Here is a 23,736-nt window from a genome sequence, read left to right on the forward strand (position 1 = left end):
CATTGATCAAATATAGCCAGGTGGCTATATTAGGTCAATGATGTCACCAGTCTCTTTGTTGTATGCAGCTGTGGGGTGGGGTTCAGGACAAGGGCGGACTGACAACTCATGGGGCCCCTGTGTCCTTGCCCAAACTCAAAAAAGCCTATGGAAAAGGTATCAGGGGCATCTCATGGGGTCCCCTACTGACCCCCGGCCCTCGGGCAGTGCCCGAGTTTCCAAATGGTCAGTCCGCCCCTGGTTCAGGATGAACTGGGTTTCACCCAAACCTTAGCTTACCAGTGCACTAGCAGTGCCATCAACAACGCACATTTTTGATTATTCAGAAACAAACAAAAATATGGGCTGTGTATGGCCAGCTTTACTTGATCCAGCCCAGTACAAAAAAAACAGCAACTCTCTAAATGACAATGAAAGCAATTGTTGGTAGTGCATGCATCACTGACTGTGTTATGAATATGAATACAGAATATGAATACAGAAAACTGAAGTTGCCATTGGCTAAATACAGCTTTGCCATTGTGCAATCTATTTCAAAACACATTTGGAATCTGGATTGATCTCTCAATAAAGTAACATTTGCAAACAATCAACATCAGGATTTTCCTATTCTTCAATGGGAGATCCAGATCAATATAGTAGGGTTTATTTACTAAAGCTGGAGAGTGCAAAATCAGGTTTACTTCTACATAATAACCAATCAGCTTCCAGGTTTTATTGCCAAAGGCTAACTGAACAAGTTGGGGTTAGAAGCTGACTGGTTTCTATGCAGAAGTGAGCCTGATTTTGCACTCTCCAGCTTTAGTAAATAAACCCTATATTGATCTGGATCTCCCATTGAAGAATAGGAAAATCCTGATGTTGATGATTGTTTGTAAATGTTACTATATTGAGAGGTCAATCCAGATGACAAATGTGTTTTGAAATAGATTACACAATGGAGAAGCTGTATTTAGCCAATGGCAACTTCAGTTTTCTGTATTAATTAAAGATAAGGGATCTATTTGTAAAAGATAAGGGATTAATATAAGATAAAGGATCTACTTATAAATGTTCTCACACAACCTTCCCGAAGGAGTCACATTTTTCAAATTGAATCTAATTTAAAAAATGTGTGAATTCTGGGTGAAAATAATGTGAATCTTGTATGAAAATATTCAAGCATTTACCCCCAAGTGTTGATCTGCTGTTTTGTGTTACTACACCTTTCTTATTCCTTTTCCCTAACTGAATAATTCCAAATGTAACTAGATTATAAAACCATTATAAATACCTCTGTTAGTGGTGCCATTATGAATAGAAGTTATAGGTAGCCACGGACCTGTAAAATAGAACAAATATAAGTGATTGGTTGTGATTGACAACAATAGCACATCTTTTTTTTATATAATAATGCATAAAACCAGGGTTGGGTTTACAGTAATTCCAAGAGAGTGACTCATCATTAGTTTGATCAGATCTGATGGCCTTCTTGGGGCTCTTTCACACCAGGTCATTGATCTGTGTTGATCAGTATTGATCAGGTGGTGTGAAAGGATCCCTAAATCCAGTATTTTCCATTTACTTGGTGTGGAATTCTCCTTTTTTAGAGATGTACAAGGTATGACAATTTATTTCCCGGAATGGACTTTAATAAAAAAAAAAGTTTGCTTATATTTACACTATTGGCTGTTGTGATCTTCAAAGTAGTCCCCTTGTGAAGCGACATACTTTTCTAGATGACTGTGCCACTGTCAGAAACATTCCTACAATTCGTTTTCCGGGAAACACTGTGCAGTATCTTTGTCACAGTGTGCTGGATGTCTGAAATGCCATCAAATCTGTGCCCTTTTTTAATTTTGTAAACAGCCAAAAGTCGCAGGGTGCCAAGTCAGGGGAATCAGATGGTTGGTTAGGTTTCTGAATGGATTTCTGGGCCAGGAACTCGCAACCATTTATTGCATCATGTGAAGGACCATTGTTGTGGTGGAGAATACATTTGTCAGGCCAGAGTTCTGGTCTTTTCCTCCAAACAAAATTCCCGTAAACGTTTAATTTAGCACACTTGCATCCATTCTTTGCATTTTTGGCTGCCTACTTCTTGCGTCATCATGGACATCTTCCTACTTCCTTAAACCACCAATGCCATTCAAAAACACCTGATTTCTTCATTGAATTTTTACCTCACGCTTGTAACAGAGCTAAAGTTTTGCTTGCACTTTTGCCAATTTTCATGGTTGGAGTTTGTATGTTCTCCCTGTGCCTGTGATGGGTTACTCTGGTTTCCACCTACACTCCAAAGACATGCTGGTAGGTTACTTGGCTCCTGTCTGAACTGGCCCTAGTACATGAAGGTGTGTTAGGGACCTTAAATTGTTAGCTTCTTGAGGAACTGATATGTATGTACACAATGCCACTGTGTCATGGTAGGAACCATGGTTGCCACCTATGCTGGACTTCAAACATGTCTGCCCTTGTTTATCTCAATTAGGGGTTGGGGTTGATACAATTAGTAGTTTACCCAAGAAATATAATGCTGTTTTTGGTTCCAGATTATCTCACATGAAATGACAAAGGCTTTGCATTTCTGGCAAGATCAACAGGTATTTTCTGCACCTCATAAAAATGTTCTTCAACTAGAAAAAGTAAACTAATGCAGCCTCCACATCTAATATCTGGTAAGCTTCAGCAGATTACATGTTTGTTTTGTGGTTTAGATAACCATAAAAAGAAGAATGTTCTCAATCATTTTGGTGCGGTTATCACTGATTGAAAATCTGTGTTAGCATTTACTTACCATAACAATACAGAGAATAGTACTTGGCATTAGTACTAAACCTGGCATAATAATACTGGCAGTTCTTCTTACGCACAGTACAGCTAAGACATTGCTTCTCTCTGGTGGGCCCCTGTAGTGAAACTCTGTTGGGAAATATAAGAAATAAAAGTTATTTGTTCCTAATATAAGGCAAGGCTTATTTCTGCCATCATATTTTAACATTGTAATCGTCTGTGCTGGAAGGATGCCATAGACAGGATAGATATGTACAATGTATTTCAGGCTAACAAGCCACTAACATTTTTAATCCTAGTGCCTATGATAGACATATACTGTAAACTCATATCCTGCAAGTGTGCATGTTGCCACTAAAGCTGTTTGTACTTGAGTGAAACAGTGGTCTGCAACAGCCATAGTTACATATTCAGGTTTAAAAAGACACTGCTCCATAGACAGTAAGCTAAAAAATCTTAAACCCAACTGTGTCCAGCTGAGTTGATCCAGAGTAAGGCAAAAAACAAAAATCATAATAATATAGTGTGCTGTAGTGATTCAGCTGTGTGTGTCATAAGAGCTTCAGCTATTTAGCTCTGTAAACAATGAAATTATTTTCAGAAAAGACATTGGAATTTTGTATAGAGCAGTGAAGGCTTAGAACTCCTATCAGGTTTTTATTTGCTCTCTCTGCCCCCACTATTGGATTACCCCTCTCTGTTTGTCCTATTGTCACCAGGACTAAACAGGATAAGAAATCAAAAACAGAGGGGAAATCTTCCAATGGAAGCACTTGTTCGAGTGGGAACTGTTTAACAGGAGATTTCTCTCATTTTTAGGATTTCTTCTCACTTTTTGTTTTGTCTACAGGGCAGGAAGTATAGGGAAATCTCCCCAGTGGGACAGAGATGGCAAAACAGAAGTGGGTTGTAATCACTCCCTACCTATTATATCCATGAAAAAAAGGCTTGAAAGCTCACCTAGAATGGGTGTATGCATATATATGCGTTATGATTTGATACAAGGTGTATGTTTTTTTTTTTATATATGCATACATAAATATTGTGATATATCAATACACTTGTAGAGTGATTTGGGGTTTATCAATATATATTTCAGATGAGAGCCCAATGAATCACGGTTGAGGCCTATTCATTCTAAAGGTCCACACATTTATATCCTAATAGTGGCCTGGTCCCAGATAATATCCATATATAATACAACCTTCAGATGGTTTGAATATGCGTAAGAGGCTATACATGCTACTTTTTGGTTTGCCTATGTATACATACATAGTAACGAAATAATGAGGATTTTTCATTTGGGGCTCCTATGTTCGTATTTTTCTGTAGATTGAATACAACTACTTATAAGGATGGAATAACCCATACCTGATTAGAAGTTATGGTTTATGAAACATGAGGAAGTTTGAGAATTGTCCTCCTTTTTGTACTTGAGGCCGTTTATGTAGGTATTTACAGTATATGTGCCAGTCTCTTTGATACAACTTATGTAGAGAAAAATAATCTTTGTACAGCCTATTAGTATATGTTTATATTATTGCTAATGTGCCCCTCAGAGAATGGTTCTTTTTGGATCCCCTATGTTTGCCTTGTAGACCTCGCAATTGTGTCCTTCTGCAGTACGCTACATTAATGTGAGCCCATGCTATTTTTGCTTATTTAGTGTTTAATTGTATGTTCCCCTGTCTTCTAGTGATGTATGTACAAATGTATGTCATTTTTTATAATGTTAGTTTTCTACCTCCTCTAATATAGGGTTCTGAGGAAGCTATATGCAAAACATGTTGACTGTTGAAGCTGAGCAAGCTATAAATACAGTCTATGTGGCTATACAACTAATTGAAAAGGGGAGGTTGTGTATTTTTGGGGGACTCTCTTCTCAGTCTCCCCTGCTTTTACATGTATGAATTGTTTCAATGTATTCTAAATTGTTTTACATTTATGTAGAATAAAATAATTTTTTTTTAATGAAATGAAGTGTGGCCTCATGTAGTGCCTATAAAGTCCACCATTATACTGTCTAGCAGTTGTTTGTTATTTTCATAAATCCAGTTGGATGTGGCACATTGAAAGCTCTTAATACTCTTTAAAGCTTTAAACTGATTGTAAAAGCTCAAATAATCTTTGTCACGACCCGCGGTCGCCGCCACCAACAGGCGACAATCGCACAGCCGCGACTAACAGTAATACGTCACGCCCACGGCGTCAGACCCCAGACCTTCTCACCAAACTCGTGACCGAAGGGCCGGCTGATCCAAAACCACGGTGTGACGCGTGTAACAAGGCCCCACCCAGCTGCACCCTACACAGCGATTGCCCAGCTAATGGACTACAATCGGTGCCTGCAGCCTGAATGCGCTTGTTACTGGGTCGGGTTAGTTACGCAACTAACCCTCTACTGCCACCACCACTTTTGTCGGAGACTGGGAAACTCCCGTTATCAAATATACACTATAATGATTGAAATATGGATCTATATAGCACGGCCCGTGGACCTACTATACAGAGATATATAACAAACAGTAGCGTCTCTTTAAAGGCAGGGATTTGTGAATTGCAAGTAAGCGCTTAGAAACAGTTTAACACTTTCAGAAAGAAAGATTTATTTCTAACGGTCAAACAGATGCAAAATAAATAGTTACAAGATGTCACAAAAATATATATATATGTATATAAAGACACAGCAAACATAGAATAGCGAGGAAATACAGGGTAAGTTACTTGCCTTGCCTGGTTTTAGCAAATTCAAGTTGTGAGCCGAAAGGTTCTTTGATCTCCTCTGTTACCACGTTACCTCGGAAATCTCTGTGTGTGTGTGACCCAGTGTCACACACTCTAACTCTCTTGAAAGTCCCTCTCAAAAGAGGAGGGGGGGCTCTGACTTGGGAGTGGTCATTGGGAAACTCTACTCTAACTACAACTCATCCCCCATGATATGAAACATACAGTTCACCTGAGGAATGTGCAGTTTTCTTATCTTGATTAAGATGGGGGAGGAAGTACACTTTACAACCTTTATGACTGCTGGACTGCTGGACGCAGGATGTCTTAACCTGGTTGACCCCCACACCATCTGCCAGAAGATAACGTTTGCCTCACAGGAATGCAGGGGGGATGTGAGGAGTGATTTGAGGTATGCCTCAGATAGACAGACAGAACATGAAAAACAGAGTGTAAAGGGGGACTCCGCTCCAACAAGGATGAGCAAGTTTGCCACAATCTTGTGTGCAACAGCCCCAGTCCCCCTAATACTTACTCAAACTCCCCTCTCGATTCACCAATATGCACAAGAGCACCGGCTCACCTGGGTCTCCCTCATCATTGAGACAGTCAGTCATAGCCAGTGAGCCAATGAGTAAGAGAGCGGGGGGGGGGGTTGAGCCACACTCTGTGTGTAAATGGTCACACAGAGCAGCGGCTCGGGAACAAGCCTGCTCGGGTGCTCCCATAGCAAGCTTCTTGCTCTGGGGGTACCTGGCAAGAAGGAGGGGACAGCAGCTCCATCGGGGGGCCCTAGAAGAGGAGAACTGGGGCTGCTATGTGCAAAACAATTGCACAGAGCAGGTGTGTATGGCATGCTTGTTTTTTTAAAGAGAAAATCTACCTTTGCAATTAATTTAAGATTATCCTTGTAAGCAGGTGATACGGAGCCTCAGTCTGCATTTACTAACTGAAAATAATAAAAGTGAAACATTCCCAGGCAAAAAAAAAACAGAACTGCTTGGACCAAAAAGAAGGGAGGACTTCAAAAGCCTGTCCTGAAAATTGAAATGTTAGTGCGAAAGATGTTGTTTTTGTTGCAAGTGCACTAACATGGCTACAAGCATCTTAAACTAAGCAAAAAATAAACATAATTCTAAAAATCATATTTTTTGTAACAATATAGAGAGCATAAATGCTGACCATATATAGAAAGAATAATATTCTACATATTTCCTTAAACATACCTATATATATGTCTGCCTCCTGGAAAATCTTCATATTCATTACTTGTGTAATATCTGTAAAACATATATTTTAGGTAATATAAAGGTAGGTTAACGAAATGCTGAAAGTTTCCAAAGAATCCTGAAAATGTACTAAAGATATACCATTTACTACATATGCCAAAATTCCTGCTTTATGTTATTTTCCCATAATGCCTTGCAGACAGATTGACAAGAGATTTTGACATGGCTTCTGGTCAAATCTGAAGCCTGTAACCATTCACTTTGTTCAGCTTTCATTCCTTAGAGCTAGAGTTCCATGAATGTAATAGGTCCAGGAGTCTGCAGGCATACATCACTGGAATGGGACTGACCTGACCTAGGAAGAACTGACCCGTGGAACTGCAGGATTAGGGTTAAGTGTCCTCAGAACTACAGGTCACTGGTGATTGTACACATTAGGGTCACCTAATATAAATCTTTTATACTAGATTTTGTAATCTGAAAAGAACTCCAGCTTAAATGTATTTTCAGTTTTGAGTAGAGTGGAAAAGAGATGAAACCTTAGGTTTTTGTTGCTATCCATTTACCTTTTTACCTCTGCTGGTGACAGAAGTGTCAGACAGGACAAGTGAGGTGCAAACTTTTACCATGGTGATTTAACAGAAATGAAAACTCTGGCAATTTATTACTTTGAGTAGATAGCAGTAAGGGTTCTACGCCAGTGGAGATGGAGAGTCCGAAGTAGTTTTATAGTATTGGAAGGTCAACAAGAAATCCAAGGAGTTTGGGGGGTTCACAAACTCCCCGTTTATCAAGGCTTGTCTGTTATGCTAAAGTAAGAATGCTTGAACTTAAAAGGGTTTAAAACTGTTTGTAGATTGTACATCAATAAATTACACCAGCAGGTGATGTAGTGGATTATTTTGCATCACCGCTGTCATGCTTACCCAATGCCTGCAATAACAAGAACCAAGAACAAGTATGCCGATAATGAGGCTAGCCATCACTCTAAGTCCTCATGCACACTGGACGTTTTTACAGCTGCTATTTTTGGCTTTTGGCATTTTTTCTACAGCCAGTAAGTTCCCCAGCATGTTATCCTAGGTGTCCATGCACACATAGGCTGTAAGCAGCGTTTTTTGACAGGACTAGTTGGTTTCTAGAGGAGTTTTTTAGCTGTAAAAATGCTCTAATGCTGAAATACGCAGTAAAATGTGGTAAAATATGGCAAACGGGCGTTTTTGATTTTTTTTCAGCAAAAAAAATTTTTTTTACGAAAAACCCACCCCCCCCCACAAACGTAAATGCAGAAAAACGTGGAAAAACGCAGCTAAACGCTAATGCAAAAATGCTAAAAAACGCTGAAAAACTGAAAAACTTGTGTTTTTAACGTGAATTTACACAGCTAATACTACCAGCGTTAGTTAAACGCCCAATGTGCATGGAGCCTTATGCTCTAATCTAGTCCTGAATAAGAAAGTATTGAAACCAATATGCCAGCTTGAAAGCCAGGCATTCGGGAGTGCAGTAGCAGCTACAATACCTCTCCTACTATAAATTTCCTTTTAACTTTTAATTCAAGCCACTTCTAAAGCCCCTGGATCCACACATTCTTCTGTCTGGGTGTGTACGTTTTTTTCTAGACTACTACAGACCCACCAACTAATGGGGAATAATGGGGAGCAAGCTGACAGACCAGGGAGGTGCATTGAATTGAGACTTGAAAAAACTGAACATAGCTAGAATGATTGCACATTTGTTATTTAAAACTATACTTAAGCTTTAAAGACATTCTGTCTCCAACATAAAAATAGGAGGTAAAGGCACAGAAAAAAAGTAAAAATACTTTAAATGCTTATTGCAGCGGTGTTCCTTTCCATAAAGTATTTGTTATTCACTTGCAATGTGCGATTTAGCATGCTAGAAAAATTCCCTAAATATGTCCCTCTTCCTCCTAGCACTTCATAACCCCCCCCCACCCTAGGATTGGTGGTCAGTAGCTGGCTGGAACAATATCCCCCCAAAGAAATGTCCCCCAGCATCTGTGGTCAGATGGCTGGAGCAATTAACCTCTACCAAGTATTGGTGGTCAGTAGCTGGGTGAAACAATGAACACCCTTCCCCCCAGCATTGGTGGTCCATATGTGGTTGGAACAATAAACCCCCTTCCAAAATCCCCTCAGTGGATGGCTGAAAAGGCAGCCCATACATTAGTCAGTTTTTTTTGTTCAATGAGTGGGTTGATTGAAACATCTGACTCGATTCTCAGTCCTCCCAACTGAGCTATTGTATTCTGGCAGCTAGGAGACTTCCCCACTATTAGAATACATGGATCAGTGCTGCTGGCCAAAGCCGGAGGTGCTGAACGAGCAGGGAAAATCCAATAAGGTGGTTGTACAGAAATCAATGGATAGATTGAATTTGTACAACCACAGCGCCCTTACATGCCCCCACAACATGTGCAGTAAATGCACCATGGACCCCATTCCCCCTGTGGCATGTGTACATGGAATACTTTGCACACATTATGGATACACTAGTACTTTAAGTACTGATAACATAAATCAATTAAAAAAAAACAGAAAAAAACTGATATTTAAAAATTACTTATATCACACTTACATTGCATTATCTGTAACAAGAATTATATAGGACACTTCCCATTGTCCACTTGTTATTTGAACCGCATTCTCCTATTAAAGAACAAATAAATATTGTATTAATAGTGCATTTGCTGCAATATACAGTATTTTCACAGTGTGTGAATAAATCATCCACACAGCAAACACATATATACATCATAATAAATATCCTGATAGTGGTTTACCCAGTGAAGTGACTGGTCTCAGGTGATACACAGAGGTGAAACAATTCCTACTATATAAGTTGTACCTGTTTATTTGCAGCATTTGTCCTGTCCATCTTGTAAAACTTAGAAATGAAAAGGAATTTGCAGAGACTCACAATGTAGGGGGCGGGGTGCTGCAGTTACACACTGTACAAGAGCTCTGAGAGCTGATTGGAGGGAAGGGACACCCCTCTCCTGTCCACACAGCACACAGGAACAGAGCTGAGACTGTCAATCACAGACTGGAGGGATTGGAGATCCCTTCCCTGTCACCTTTTCAGCTCTTGGTGTCACGAAAACTTGTCATAAGTGATTTATGTTGATAACAGAGGAACTAGACAGCAAAAAGAAATGACACTTTGTACTCTGGAGAGAAGAAGTAAAATATATAGAAAGATGTGCTTTGTTCAGATTTCATGTCTGAGGTTTACAACCACTTTTATATAAAGAGTCACCTACCATGGAATCCTTTATGTAATGAATATGTCTGTATCCATCCTTGTCACTGAGGATTTGGTAGTATGATAAACTGTCTGATGAGAAGTATGGGAGTGCAGCGAAGAACTACAAAATAAAACAAAGGTGTCCAAAAATGCTAAATGCACATACCAAGATCCATCATTACTGTCCAGAAATGGTGGCAACGCTATGATTGTCTGTGTGCTAGTTATATCATTCGTCGGAGGAATTTAAGTTAGTACACGCGTCTTAGGATGTCTTGGGCTGGTTTCACATTTATGTGTTGTAGTAATATGTGAAAACAAGCAATTTGTGCAACACTTTATGGATTTATTTGATAAAAATGCATCCCAAAGAACAAATATGGTACCTGAAAAACAAATCCTGTGTGTTAAAAAATGCTGCAGATCCAGATTTTCATCAATTGCTGCAATGACCTGCAAAAGTCTGGAGGGGCCCTTAAAAAGAACCAGTGGCCAGGCTATGAACATTAAAGTGTTACTAAACCCACAACAGTAAAAACAGAGGTGGATATCAAAGCAACTCTGGTCCCCCTCCACCTTCTTTCAGTAGTGACTTGGTGGCCTTCCAGGTGTCCAATTTAAACATAGAGCAGGAGCACTGGTCTTATATTAAAAGGAACCAAAGCTGCCAGGTCACTGCTAAGGCTGCAAAGAAAGGACTAGAATCTGACTACAATAGCTGAAATGCTCTACAGTGCCTGCAGCTACAGAGGTCAGTGAGGGCTTGTTTTTAAGCTTACTTGTTGCCACCAGCTTTATTTTTTTTGCTTTTTCTTTAGTTTTTTTTTATAAAGTGGCAGCATCACTTAATTGGTTAAAATAAAACAATAGATTTTCCTTTAAGTAATACAGTATTTGATCAATGGTTGACCATGTGCCCATATGTATTTACATATAACCTGATTATGCCATATATATATATATATATATATATACGTATACAATGTATATATACAGTTTAAGACTTCCAGATAAATTTACATTTATCTATTCATAGCAGTGATGATAATGACAGACATGTACATATCAAATGTCATAGAATTCAAATTAGGGTTATGTTCAGTAATAATTACCAAATTGTAGGCAATAGCCTCATTTTCCTTTGTTTCAGAAAGCATTACATTAAAAAAGCAATTGCCATCCATTAAATAGTAACGAGCAAGAAAAACACAGATGTTCATTTAGCAGACATACTTGAGTTTGTGGTAGAAAAGTATCATAAGTCAAGACATTTCTGAGCCAAATGACCAATTTAGTTCAACAAAGTGCATTATAATACCAAAATAATTAATGTTCTATTTGTACTGCTGTTCAAACAAGTCATTAGATTTGTATTTGTTAATTGCACTAATTAGAGTAAAAATGTATCTTTAGCACGTTTCAAAGGAGACTTTCTACCAATTAACATTGATTGGCTAATGGATGTATGGATAACAACGAAGAGGCAGAAACAATCTTAGTAGAAAATGATGACAAAAACACTTTAAACTTATTGTTGAATATTTAATAGAAAAAATATTGAACATGATTGTGTTTGTGTACATGTATGTTTGTAGAAAGGCCTAATTTCTCCATGACAGGCCATAGGGCAGTGATGACACCACTGTTAGCATTTTGCCATAAATTCTTGACACTATACCAAGAATGGTAATACCAAGTATCGAATTCTGGGAGCCTCTGTTTGCAGCACTTGCAGATGGGAACATTTTACACTACCCTTTGATCAACTGCAAAAGTTTGCACAGCAGCAATACTTGAGGGTCCTTAAACCTTAGAACCCTTTTGGCTACCATAATTGCAAACTGTCACGGGAGAAACAAGGAGTCTGCCATTGCTGACTGTAAAGATCAGCCATTAACCTTCACCATCTGCAGGTTATTACCCAACACTGCAGCTCAGGCCTCTGTTCTGCACACCTGATTCTCTTTGTCCACCTAAAGAGTGAACTCTGAACATCTATCCTGTGCCCTGTCAACAAGTTTTTCACTTTGGAGAGAGGTTGGTCAGCTGTTTCTGACTTTTGTCTGACTCCAGTTGCTTGGATTTATCTGTCAACTGTTTGGAGTATGTTACTACTCAGCTTGTCTGTGATTATTTTGGTCATTGGCCTGTTACCTCCATTACTGGTAGTCTATGCTCTGTCTTCCTTCTGTTTGTCTTGCCTAACCCTGGCCATCAACTGTTGTTGTGACCAACCATGTAAGAATTCACACTGTTCTAGCATCTGTCATGCCTGAACTCCAGAACCCCACAACACTGACTTTTTCTTTTGCAAATGCAAGTTGCCTGGTTGTAATGTAAAGTCACAATGCTTCAAGGTCTTCAATACTTCCTACGTCACTGACCAGGAACAAGTATACAGATCGGATTTCACTATGATTTTCTGATCTCTACTTGTTCCAAAACAGTAACTTAGAAAATAATGAATCTAATAGATCAGTTTCACAGCCAGGAAGATAGTATTCCTAGAAGGATGAAAGAAAGGGCACCCACTGTATTTCTCTCACCATGGCTTTCCTTTACAGGGAATCTACTACAAAATGTTCTCATATGCAGGTTTTAAAGTATTTCCTGGGGCAGTAAATCTATTGGTGCAAGTGATATTACTTCCTTGGAACTAGTACATAGATGGAAAACCTAAGAATATCAGTTTTTAACTGATGTTTAACACTGCAATTTAACTTTTTCAATTCCAAAGAGTAGCAAGAAAATATCACAGAATTCATCCAAACAGGTAACAAAGACATTGTTCAAATAAAGTGCAGCGCTCAAAACATTTCAAACAGAAAACATGAGAAAAATTAGAAAATAATTAATTTCAGAATGTTCATAAGTGAAATAACATATGGTGAGATCAAAGCAGAACAGTCTTCAAATGCCATGATGAGATCAAAAGACTTCCAAAGAGAGCCAATGTGCCACCAACCACTTGCATGCAAGGCTTACCAGAAGATATTTATTTCTACTTAAACCAGCGCAAAACCCACAAAGCAATATAAATAAATAACCCAGCCCATAAATAATATTAATCAAAATACATTGTGACACATAAAAAATAGTAATAATTAAAGTGATTTAAAAAAAATTTCTGAAAAAAATCAGTGACAAATTCAAAAAACAGTCCCGTGAAAAAACTGTATTTTCATTGGATTCTTCTGTGCCAATAATACCTCCACCATCCACCAGTGCAAAACCAACATGAACTGCACTCACCAGATATTTGGTGAGTAAAACGCCTTTCAGGGATATTAAGGGCTCCTGGACCCCCTTTTTTATAACCTCCAAATAATGCCTCCTCTAAGACATAGAAACCTCCTCCGGTTACTCCTCTCACCTAATCCACCAAAATTCAGGAAAAAGAAAAAAAGACCATAGCGTGATACCGTTATAAATTCCAATCTCAGAAGAATTTTAACCAGACCACTCACATTTTAGCAGATATTAACCAGCATTTTATTGAAGCAAAACGATCTTTCTTTCATATAAAAACGATTTTCCAATTTCTGACCAGGTCTTGAGAACACCCTGTGGGTGGGGCGAAACGCGTTGACGTATTTCCGGCTGGCCATCCCGGCGTCTGACGTCATTTCCGGTGAGTGGAACGCACAGTGCGTTCCAAGGGGCATCTTTGCCTAGTGAATGAGACTGCATCTGAGGTCTGTTATCCTGCTGTATACCTGTTATGATCCGCCAGGCGGAGCCTTCCGGCTGCCAACTGATAGACCAACCCAGAGCGTGGGGTCTAAGCCCGGGCTGTGCCTTCACCAGGGCCCCTGATGGTGGGGATGGACTTGAAACAGTCCCAGGCCAGGTCACGACCTCTGGGCGGGCCCACCAGCGGCCGGGAAGGCCTCCGGGGATGCGTGTAGGTACCGGGAGAGCCAGATATGAGGCGGATGACGGCCCCAGCAGGGTGGCACGGATAGTGGTTCCGTGGGGGGTAAGCGGGGTACCAAATCAGCGGGCAAGGAGTAGTCAGGTCACATGCAGGGTCAGCCAGGTAAATCAGTCCGTAGAATAGTCAGGATATCCGAGTCAAAACGCAGGAGCAGGCAGAGTAGTCAGGACAAGCCGGGTCAAACACAGGGGCAGGCAGCGTAGTCAGGGTCGAAAACAGGGTCACAGAACAGGAGCAGGTATCCAGGATCACATAAGACCTTGCGGCAATGGGTGACAGTGCAGGGCATCTTTAAATAGTGCGCCCTGCACTGTCATTGGCTGGCTGGGACGCGCCCCCGGCTGTCATTGGACGCCTGAGGCGCGCCCTCGACTCTCTACTGCGCATGCGCGGCGTCCTGTCAGCCGCGGCTCGCCGCCAGTGCGCATGCGCGGGGGGACGGCGCCGTGATGCAGGATTCCGGCGCCGTGATCCCTGACACTGCCCCCTCCCAATGGGCACCCTCCGGGAGCCCCACTGATCTCTCCACCGCGGGTGTCCACGAAAAAATTCCCGGATGAGCCGGGGAGCGTGAATGTTCTGGGCGGGTTCCCATGAGTTCTCCTCAGGGCCATAACCCTTCCATTTTATCAGGAACTGGGTCTGGTTCCCCCTCCGTCGGCAACTGAGGATAGTCTCCACTTCGTATTCCTCCTGGTCATCTACGGAGATTGCCTCGGGAGGTCTGGACTCACGGTCCGGGAAAGGATCCGGTCTGGATGGCTTCAGGAGAGACACATGGAACACAGGATGTACCCTGAAGGTCTGCGGAAGCTCAAGCTCGTAGGCCACCTTGTTGACTACACGCTTTACCGGAAATGGGCCAATGTACTTGGGTCCCAGCTTCCTCGAAGGATGCAGCATCTTCAAGTTGGTCGTTGACAGCCATACCCGATCCCCTGGTTGAAGCAGTAATTCTCCTCTTCTTTTCCTGTCGAACGCCCTCTTACTGTCCCCTTGGGCTTTGGCGATGGCTTCCTGAATTGTCTTGTTATTGACAGAAAAGAAGTTTAAGACGTCCTGAGATGCCGGTACCGGGTTTTCAGGCATCAGGTCAGGGAGAAATGTGGGATGATACCCGTAATTGGCGAAGAACGGGGATTGCCCCGTTGCAGAGTGACTCGAGTTGTTGTACGCGAATTCTGCGGACGGCAACAACGGCAACCAGTCATCCTGAAGGTAGGACGTGTAACATCGCAGGTATTGTTCCAGCGTTTGGTTGGTCCTCTCGGTTTGGCCGTTGGTCTGTGGGTGGTAGGCGGATGAAAGCGACAGCTTGATTCCTAGTGCTTTACACAAGGAGTTCCAGAACCTGGAGGTGAATTGGACTCCCCGATCTGACACTATATCTTCGGGGACCCCATGAAGCCTGACTACTTCCTTAATGAAGATCCGTGCCGTTTCAGGTGCCGATGGGGTTTTCTCCAGGGGTATAAAATGTGCCATCTTTGAGAAGCGGTCCACGACCACCATTATTGCTGTGTAGCCTTGGGATGGTGGGAGTTCGACCACAAAGTCCATGGCAATCATTTGCCAGGCCCGCTTGGGTATTGGTAATGGACGTAACAATCCCCATGCCCGGCTCCTGGAGGGCTTGTTCCTTTGACAGGTGGAGCAGGTCTGGACGTAACGCTCGCAGTCCTTATTCATGTTCGGCCACCAGAACGAGCGCCGTAGTAGTTCCAGAGTTTTCGCAACCCCGAAGTGACCTGCCATTCGATGGTCGTGGCAGTGCCCTAGGACCAGGGTTCGCACCTCTTCTGGGACCATGATCCGGTCTTCCTTCCAAAACAGCCCGCCGTGGTTCAGGAGGGGTGACCCCGACGGAACTGGTAGTCCTGTAGAAGCGTCGAGGAGTCTGGAACGAAGTTCTGTTTGTAGAGCAAGGAAACTTCCGGAAGGTAAGATGGTGTCAGGTGCCACTGTGTCATCGGGGTCCTCAAACATGCGGGACAGAGCGTCTGGTTTTGTGTTCTTAGTACCGGGTCGGTACGTAATATGGAGAGTGAATCGCGAGAAGAAAAGAGCCCATCTTGCCTGGCGAGGTCTCAGTCGTTTCGCTGTTCTTAAATATTCCAGGTTCTTGTGATCAGTGAAGACTAGGATTGGGTGTGTGGCTCCTTCCAGTAAGTACCTCCATTCTTCTAGAGCGGATTTGATGGCCAGGAGCTCCCGATCTCCAATGTCATAGTTACGTTCAGCCGGCGTCAACTTCCTGGAGAAGAACGCCACGGGGTGCAGTAGTTCCTTGGTTCCATTTCTTTGGGACAGAACCGCTCCTACCGCGTTCTCAGAGGCATCCACTTCCAAGACTAGAGATGAGCGAAGAAATGAAAAATTCGATTCGACTGATTCGGCGAATTCGTGGACAATATTCGATTCGAGTCGAATAAATTCGCTGTGAATTTAACTTAAAAAAGGGTGTTTCTAGGCTTCAGAGAGACTTAATATTAGTGCAGAACACTGTACCTTTAATTTAAATGCCCTTGGAGTCTGCTGGGGAAGAGAAATAATACTGTCAGTCAGTATGACATGCAGATGAGTGCCGTCGATCTTAGAATCACCGCACACTTCACTCATTTGGGCAGTCACGGGGCCAAAACCAGAGTGTGGAGCCACAGTGTGGCGGTGGAGGCAGCAGCAATGGGAGGCCATACAGCACCCTATGACAAAAATGGAAACCACCAGCAGTGTGAGGAGACCTGAAAGTGGCACATGGCAGAGTGTGGCGATAGAGACAGCAGCAATGGGAGGCCGTACAGGGACCCATGACACACTCTGGACCTGGCAGCAGCATGAGGAGGCGGTACAGGGGCCCATGACAGATTACGGGCCTGGCAGCAGCATGAGGAGTCGGTACAGGGGCCCATGGCAGATTACGGGCCTGGCAGCAGCAATGGGAGGCCGTACAGGGACCCATGACACACTCTGGACCTGGCAGCAGCATGGGGAGGCGGTACAGGGGCCCATGACAGATTACGGGCCTGGCAGCAGCATGAGGAGTCGGTACGGGGGCCCATGACACACTCTGGACCTGGCAGCAGCATGAGGAGGCGGTACAGGGGCGCATGACAGATTACGAGCCTGGCAGCAGCAACTTGGACAGGAGGACGTTCAGCTTCTGCACCGTCGGGTGCGTGCTCGCAAACTGTTGTCTCTTGGAAACGGATTCCAAGAAAGACTGCTGACGGAATCCGTGAAGAGGAGTAGCAGGAGAAGGAGCATCTGAACGAGCGGAATATGCCAACAAGCGACAACAGTGGCCCATGACAGATTACGGGCCTGGCAGCAGCATGAGGAGTCGGTACGGGGGCCCATGGCAGATTACGGGCCTGGCAGCAGCTATGGGAGGCCCGTAATCTGCCAGCACCCTATGACAAAAAATGGAACCCACCAGCAGTGTGAGGAGACCTGAAAGTGGCACATGGCAGAGTGTGGCGATGGAGACAGCAGCAATGGGAGGCCGTACAGGGACCCATGAGAGACTCTGGACCTGGCAGCAGCATGAGGAGGCGGTATAGGGGCCCATGGCAGATTAGGGGCCTGGCAGCAGCTATGGGAGGCCCGTAATCTGCCAGCACCCTATGACAAAAAATGGAACACACCAGCAGTGTGAGGAGACCTGAAAGTGGCACATGGCAGAGTGTGGCGATGGAGGCAGCAGCAATGGGAGGCCGTACAGGGACCCATGAGAGACTCTGGACTTGGCAGCAGCATGAGGAGGCGGTATAGGGGCCCATGGCAGATTAGGGGCCTGGCAGCAGCTATGGGAGGCCCGTAATCTGCCAGCACCCTATGACAAAAAATGGAACACACCAGCAGTGTGAGGAGACCTGAAAGTGGCACATGTTTGGGGCATGATTCATGGCGGATTTAGTCAGTTGTGTCAGGAACTGGTGGTTTGAAATCCAGACTAATCCACGCCTGATTCATTTTCACAAACGTGAGTCTCTCCACACTTTGGGTGGACAGTCGTGTCCTCCGCGGAGTTGCAATACCTCCTGCCGCACTAAACACGCGCTCCGATGCCACGCTACTGGCCGGGCATGACAGCCTTTCAAGGGCAAATTCAGCTAGTTGGGGCCAAAGGTCAAGTTTCGTTGCCCAGTAGTCAAGGGGATTGTCTACCTCGGTTGGCAGGGTGCTGTCCAAGTAGGCCTAAGCCTGTTGTTTGAGGTCCTGCTCCAGGTCCACCTGATGCTGCTGCTGCTGCTGCGGCTGGTTAGTAGTTTCCTCACTGCGCTGGTGAAGAAAGCTACTCATCATCGACTGCAGACTGAGGCAGCCGCTGCTGGTGGAGCTGCCACTGCTCCTACCACCCCACCCCTCCCCTGCTGCCATGGCAGCGGAACACGAGCGCACAGGGCCCACAGTGTCTGAGGATGGACGTTGGCGCAGACAGGCAGAGACCAGCTGACTACATAGGTGTTTTTTATAGTACGTTATTTTGGCCTCCCTCTCAGCAGGTGTGAAAAAGGCCACCATTTTTGAACGGTAGCCAGGGTCCAACAAGGTGGACAGCCAAAAGTCATCCCTCTGTCTGATGGTTATTATTCGGCTGTCGCTACGCAAGCAACCGAGCATGCTATGGGCCATTTGTGCCAAGGAATGCGAGGGACTCCCTGCCTCCATCTCCACAGCATACTGCCACGGTGCGTCTAGGTCCTCTGTCTCCTCTTCCTCCTCCTCTACCAGATGCTCCTGCTCCTCCACTCCTGTCCGCTGAGTGGAAAAACCACCCATTTCACTCAATAATTCCTGAGCACCAATGTCCTCCTCTACCTCCTCCTCTTCTTCCAGTCCTGCCCCCACAGGGGCCATGTGGCGTTGAGATCTGTGCGCCACGTCTACCGCACCCTGACCAGCCATTGTTAACAGCATTTGTTCCAGGACGTGCAACAGAGGAATGACGTCGTTCATCCCATAGTCCTGCCGACTCACGAATAGCGTGGCCTCCTCAAAGGGCCTGAGCAAGCGCAGGTGTCACGCATGAGCTGCCAATGGCTGACATCTAAGTTACACAGGGAGTACCTTTATCTGCTTTTAACATCAGGAAATCTGTGATGGCCTTTTGCTGTTCGTAAAGGCGGTCTAACATATGTAGGGTTGAATTCCACCTTGTTGCAACGTCACAGCATGAGGAGTCGGTATAGGGGCCCATGGCAGATTAGGGGCCTGGCAGCAGTTATGGGAGGCCCATAATCTGCCAGCACCCTATGACAAAAAATGGAACACACCAGCAGTGTGAGGAGACCTGAAAGTGGCACATGGCAGAGTGTGGCGATGGAGACAGCAGCAATGGGAGGCCGTACAGGGACCCATGAGAGACTCTGGACCTGGCAGCAGCATGAGGAGGCGGTATATAGGGGCCTACGGCAGATTAGGGGCCTGGCAGCAGCTATAGGAGGCCCGTAATCTGCCAGCACCCTATGTCAAAAAATTCAACACACCAGCAGTGTGTGAGGAGACCTGAAAGTGGCACATGGCAGAGTGTGGCGATGGAGACAGCAGCAATGGGAGGCCGTACAGGGACCCATGACAGACTCTGGACTTGGCAGCAGCATGAGGAGGCGGTATATAGGGGCTTATGGCAGATTAGGGGCCTGGCAGCAGCTATAGGAGGCCCGTAATCTGCCAGCACCCTATGTCAAAAAATTCAACACACCAGCAGTGTGAGGAGACCTGAAAGTGGCACATGGCAGAGTGTGGCGATGGAGACAGCAGCAATGGGAGGCCGTACAGGGACCCATGACAGACTCTGAACTTGGCAGCAGCATGAGGAGGCGGTATATAGGGGCCCATGGCAGATTAGGGGCCTGGCAGCAGCTATAGGAGGCCCGTAATCTGCCAGCACCCTATGTCAAAAAATTCAACACACCAGCAGTGTGAGGAGACCTGAAAGTGGCACATGGCAGAGTGTGGCGATGGAGACAGCAGCAATGGGAGGCCGTACAGGGACCCATGACAGACTCTGGACTTGGCAGCAGCATGAGGAGGCGGTATATAGGGGCCCATGGCAGATTAGGGGCCTGGCAGCAGCTATGGGAGGCCCGTAATCTGCCAGCACCCTATGTCAAAAAATTCTACACACCAGCAGTGTGTGAGGAGACCTGAAAGTGGCACATGGCAGAGTGTGGCGATGGAGACAGCAGCAATGGGAGGCCGTACAGGGACCCATGACAGACTCTGGACTTGGCAGCAGCATGAGGAGGCGGTATATAGGGGCCCATGGCAGATTAGGGGCCTGGCAGCAGCTATGGGAGGCCCGTAATCTGCCAGCACCCTATGTCAAAAAATTCAACACACCAGCAGTGTGTGAGGAGACCTGAAAGTGGCACATGGCAGAGTGTGGCGATGGAGAAAGCAGCAATGGGAGGCCGTACAGGGACCCATGAGAGACTCTGGACCTGGCAGCAGCATGAGGAGGCGGTATATAGGGGCCTATGGCAGATTAGGGGCCTGGCAGCAGCTATGTGAGGCCCGTAATCTGCCTGCACCCTATGTCAAAAAATTAAACACACCAGCAGTGTGAAGAGACCTGAAAGTGGCACATGGCAGAGTGTGGCGATGGAGACAGCAGCAATGGGAGGCCGTACAGGGACCATGACAGACTCTGGACTTGGCAGCAGCATGAGGAGGCGGTATATAGGGGCCCATGGCAGATTAGGGGCCTGGCAGCAGCTATGTGAGGCCCGTAATCTGCCTGCACCCTATGTCAAAAAATTTAACACACCAGCAGTGTGAAGAGACCTGAAAGTGGCACATGGCAGCAGAGTGTGGCGATGGAGACAGCAGCAATGGGAGGCCGTACAGGGACCATGACAGACTCTGGACTTGGCAGCAGCATGAGGAGGCGGTATATAGGGGCCCATGGCAGATTAGGGGCCTGGCAGCAGCTATGTGAGGCCCGTAATCTGCCTGCACCCTATGTCAAAAAATTTAACACACCAGCAGTGTGAAGAGACCTGAAAGTGGCACATGGCAGCAGAGTGTGGCGATGGAGACAGCAGCAATGGGAGGCCGTACAGGGACCATGACAGACTCTGGACTTGGCAGCAGCATGAGGAGGCGGTATATAGGGGCCCATGGCAGATTAGGGGCCTGGCAGCAGCTATGTGAGGCCCGTAATCTGCCTGCACCCTATGTCAAAAAATTAAACACACCAGCAGTGTGAAGAGACCTGAAAGTGGCACATGGCAGCAGAGTGTGGCGATGGAGACAGCAGCAATGGGAGGCCGTACAGGGACCATGACAGACTCTGGACTTGGCAGCAGCATGAGGAGGCGGTATATAGGGGCCCATGGCAGATTAGGGGCCTGGCAGCAGCTATGTGAGGCCCGTAATCTGCCTGCACCCTATGTCAAAAAATTTAACACACCAGCAGTGTGAAGAGACCTGAAAGTGGCACATGGCAGCAGAGTGTGGCGATGGAGACAGCAGCAATGGGAGGCCGTACAGGGACCATGACAGACTCTGGACTTGGCAGCAGCATGAGGAGGCGGTATATAGGGGCCCATGGCAGATTAGGGGCCTGGCAGCAGCTATGTGAGGCCCGTAATCTGCCTGCACCCTATGTCAAAAAATTTAACACACCAGCAGTGTGAAGAGACCTGAAAGTGGCACATGGCAGCAGAGTGTGGCGATGGAGAAAGCAGCAATGGGAGGCCGTACAGGGACCCATGAGAGACTCTGGACCTGGCAGCAGCATGAGGAGGCGGTATATAGGGGCCTATGGCAGATTAGGGGCCTGGCAGCAGCTATGTGAGGCCCGTAATCTGCCTGCACCCTATGTCAAAAAATTTAACACACCAGCAGTGTGAAGAGACCTGAAAGTGGCACATGGCATGAGAGACTCTGGACCTGGCAGCAGCAGGAGGAGGCGGTATAGGGGCCCATGGCTGATTAGGGGCCTGGCAGCAGCTATGTGAGGCCCGTTATCTTGCAGCACCCTATGTCAAAAAATTTAACACACCAGCAGTGTGAAGAGACCTGAAAGTGGCACATGGCAGCAGAGTGTGGCGATGGAGACAGCAGCAATGGGAGGCCGTACAGGGACCCATGAGAGACTCTGGACCTGGCAGCAGCAGGAGGAGGTGGTATATAGGGGCCCATGGCAGATTAGGGGCCTGGCAGCAGCTATGTGAGGCCCGTAATCTGCCTGCACCCTATGTCAAAAAATTTAACACACCAGCAGTGTGAAGAGACCTGAAAGTGGCACATGGCAGCAGAGTGTGGCGATGGAGACAGCAGCAATGGGAGGCCGTACAGGGACCCATGAGAGACTCTGGACCTGGCAGCAGCAGGAGGAGGTGGTATATAGGGGCCTATGGCAGATTAGGGGCCTGGCAGCAGCTATAGGAGGCCCGTAATCTGCCAGCACCCTATGTCAAAAAATTCAACACACCAGCAGTGTGAGGAGACCTGAAAGTGGCACATGTTTGAGGCATGATTCATGGCGGATTTAGTCAGTTGTGTCAGGAACTGGTGGTTTGAAATCCAGACTAATCCACGCCTGATTCATTTTCACAAACGTGAGTCTCTCCACACTTTGGGTGGACAGTCGTGTCCTCCGCGGAGTTACAATACCTCCTGCCGCACTAAACACGCGCTCCGATGCCACGCTACTGGCCGGGCATGACAGCCTTTCAAGGGCAAATTCAGCTAGTTGGGGCCAAAGGTCAAGTTTCGTTGCCCAGTAGTCAAGGGGATTGTCTACCTCGGTTGGCAGGGTGCTGTCCAAGTAGGCCCAAGCCTGTTGTTTGAGCTCCTGCTCCAGGTCCACCTGATGCTGCTGCTGCTGCTGCGGCTGGTTAGTAGTTTCCTCACTGCGCTGGTGAAGAAAGCTACTCATCATCGACTGCAGACTGAGGCAGCCGCTGCTGGTGGAGCTGCCACTGCTCCTACCACCCCACCCCTCCCCTGCTGCCATGCCAGCGGAACGCGAGCGCACAGGGCCCACAGTGTCTGAGGATGGACGATGGCGCACAAAGGCAGAGACCAACTGACTACATAGGTGGTTTTTATAGTACGTAATTTTGGCCTCCCTCTCAGCAGGTGTGAAAAAGGCCACCATTTTGGACCGGTAGCGAGGGTCCAACAAGGTGGACAGCCAAAAGTCATCCCTCTGTCTGATGGTTATTATTCGGCTGTCGCTACGCAAGCAACCGAGCATGCTATGGGCCATTTGTGCCAAGGAATGCGAGGGACTCCCTGCCTCCATCTCCACAGCATACTGCCACGGTGCGTCTGGGTCCTCTGTCTCCTCCTCCTCCTCCTCTACCAGATGCTCCTGCTCCTCCACTCCTGTCCGCTGAGTGGAAAAACCACCCATTTCACTCAATAATTCCTGAGCACAAATGTCCTCCTCTACCTCCTCCTCTTCTTCCTGTCCTGCCCCCACAGGGGTCATGTGGCGTTGAGATCTGTGCGCCACGTCTACCGCACCCTGACCAGCCATTGTTAACAGCATTTGTTCCAGGACGTGCAACAGAGGAATGACGTCGTTCATCCCATAGTCCTGCCGACTCACGAATAGCGTGGCCTCCTCAAAGGGCCTGAGCAAGCGGCAGGTGTCACGCATGAGCTGCCAATGGCTGACATCTAAGTTACACAGGGGAGTACCTTTATCCGCTTGTAACATCAGGAAATCGGTGATGGCCTTTCGCTGCTCGTAAAGGCGGTCTAACATGTGTAGGGTTGAATTCCACCTTGTTGCAACGTCGCAGATCAGGCGATGCTGTGGAATTCCGTTCTGCCGCTGCAGCT

The 23,736-nt window shown here is 45.9% G+C and overlaps 1 protein-coding gene across 1 annotated transcript in view; it reads right to left on the reverse strand.

The window, feature by feature from the left end:
- Positions 1 to 23,736, reverse strand: part of LOC149470805 (prolyl endopeptidase FAP-like) — a 166,851-nt gene that overhangs the window by 68,244 nt on the left and 74,871 nt on the right. The window contains exons 13-17 of the mRNA XM_089660049.1: positions 10,012 to 10,116; positions 9,327 to 9,397; positions 6,723 to 6,776; positions 2,777 to 2,901; positions 1,274 to 1,321 (exon numbers count right to left, since the gene is read on the reverse strand). Coding sequence (XP_089516175.1) covers positions 1,274 to 1,321; positions 2,777 to 2,901; positions 6,723 to 6,776; positions 9,327 to 9,397; positions 10,012 to 10,116 — 403 coding nt within the window. The remainder of the gene's footprint in view (positions 1 to 1,273; positions 1,322 to 2,776; positions 2,902 to 6,722; positions 6,777 to 9,326; positions 9,398 to 10,011; positions 10,117 to 23,736) is intronic.

Source organism: Staurois parvus, unplaced genomic scaffold, assembly GCF_062004578.1.
Source record: "Staurois parvus isolate SC_StPar_1 unplaced genomic scaffold, SC_StPar_1.0 ptg000031l, whole genome shotgun sequence".
Lineage (NCBI taxonomy): Eukaryota > Metazoa > Chordata > Amphibia > Anura > Ranidae > Staurois > Staurois parvus.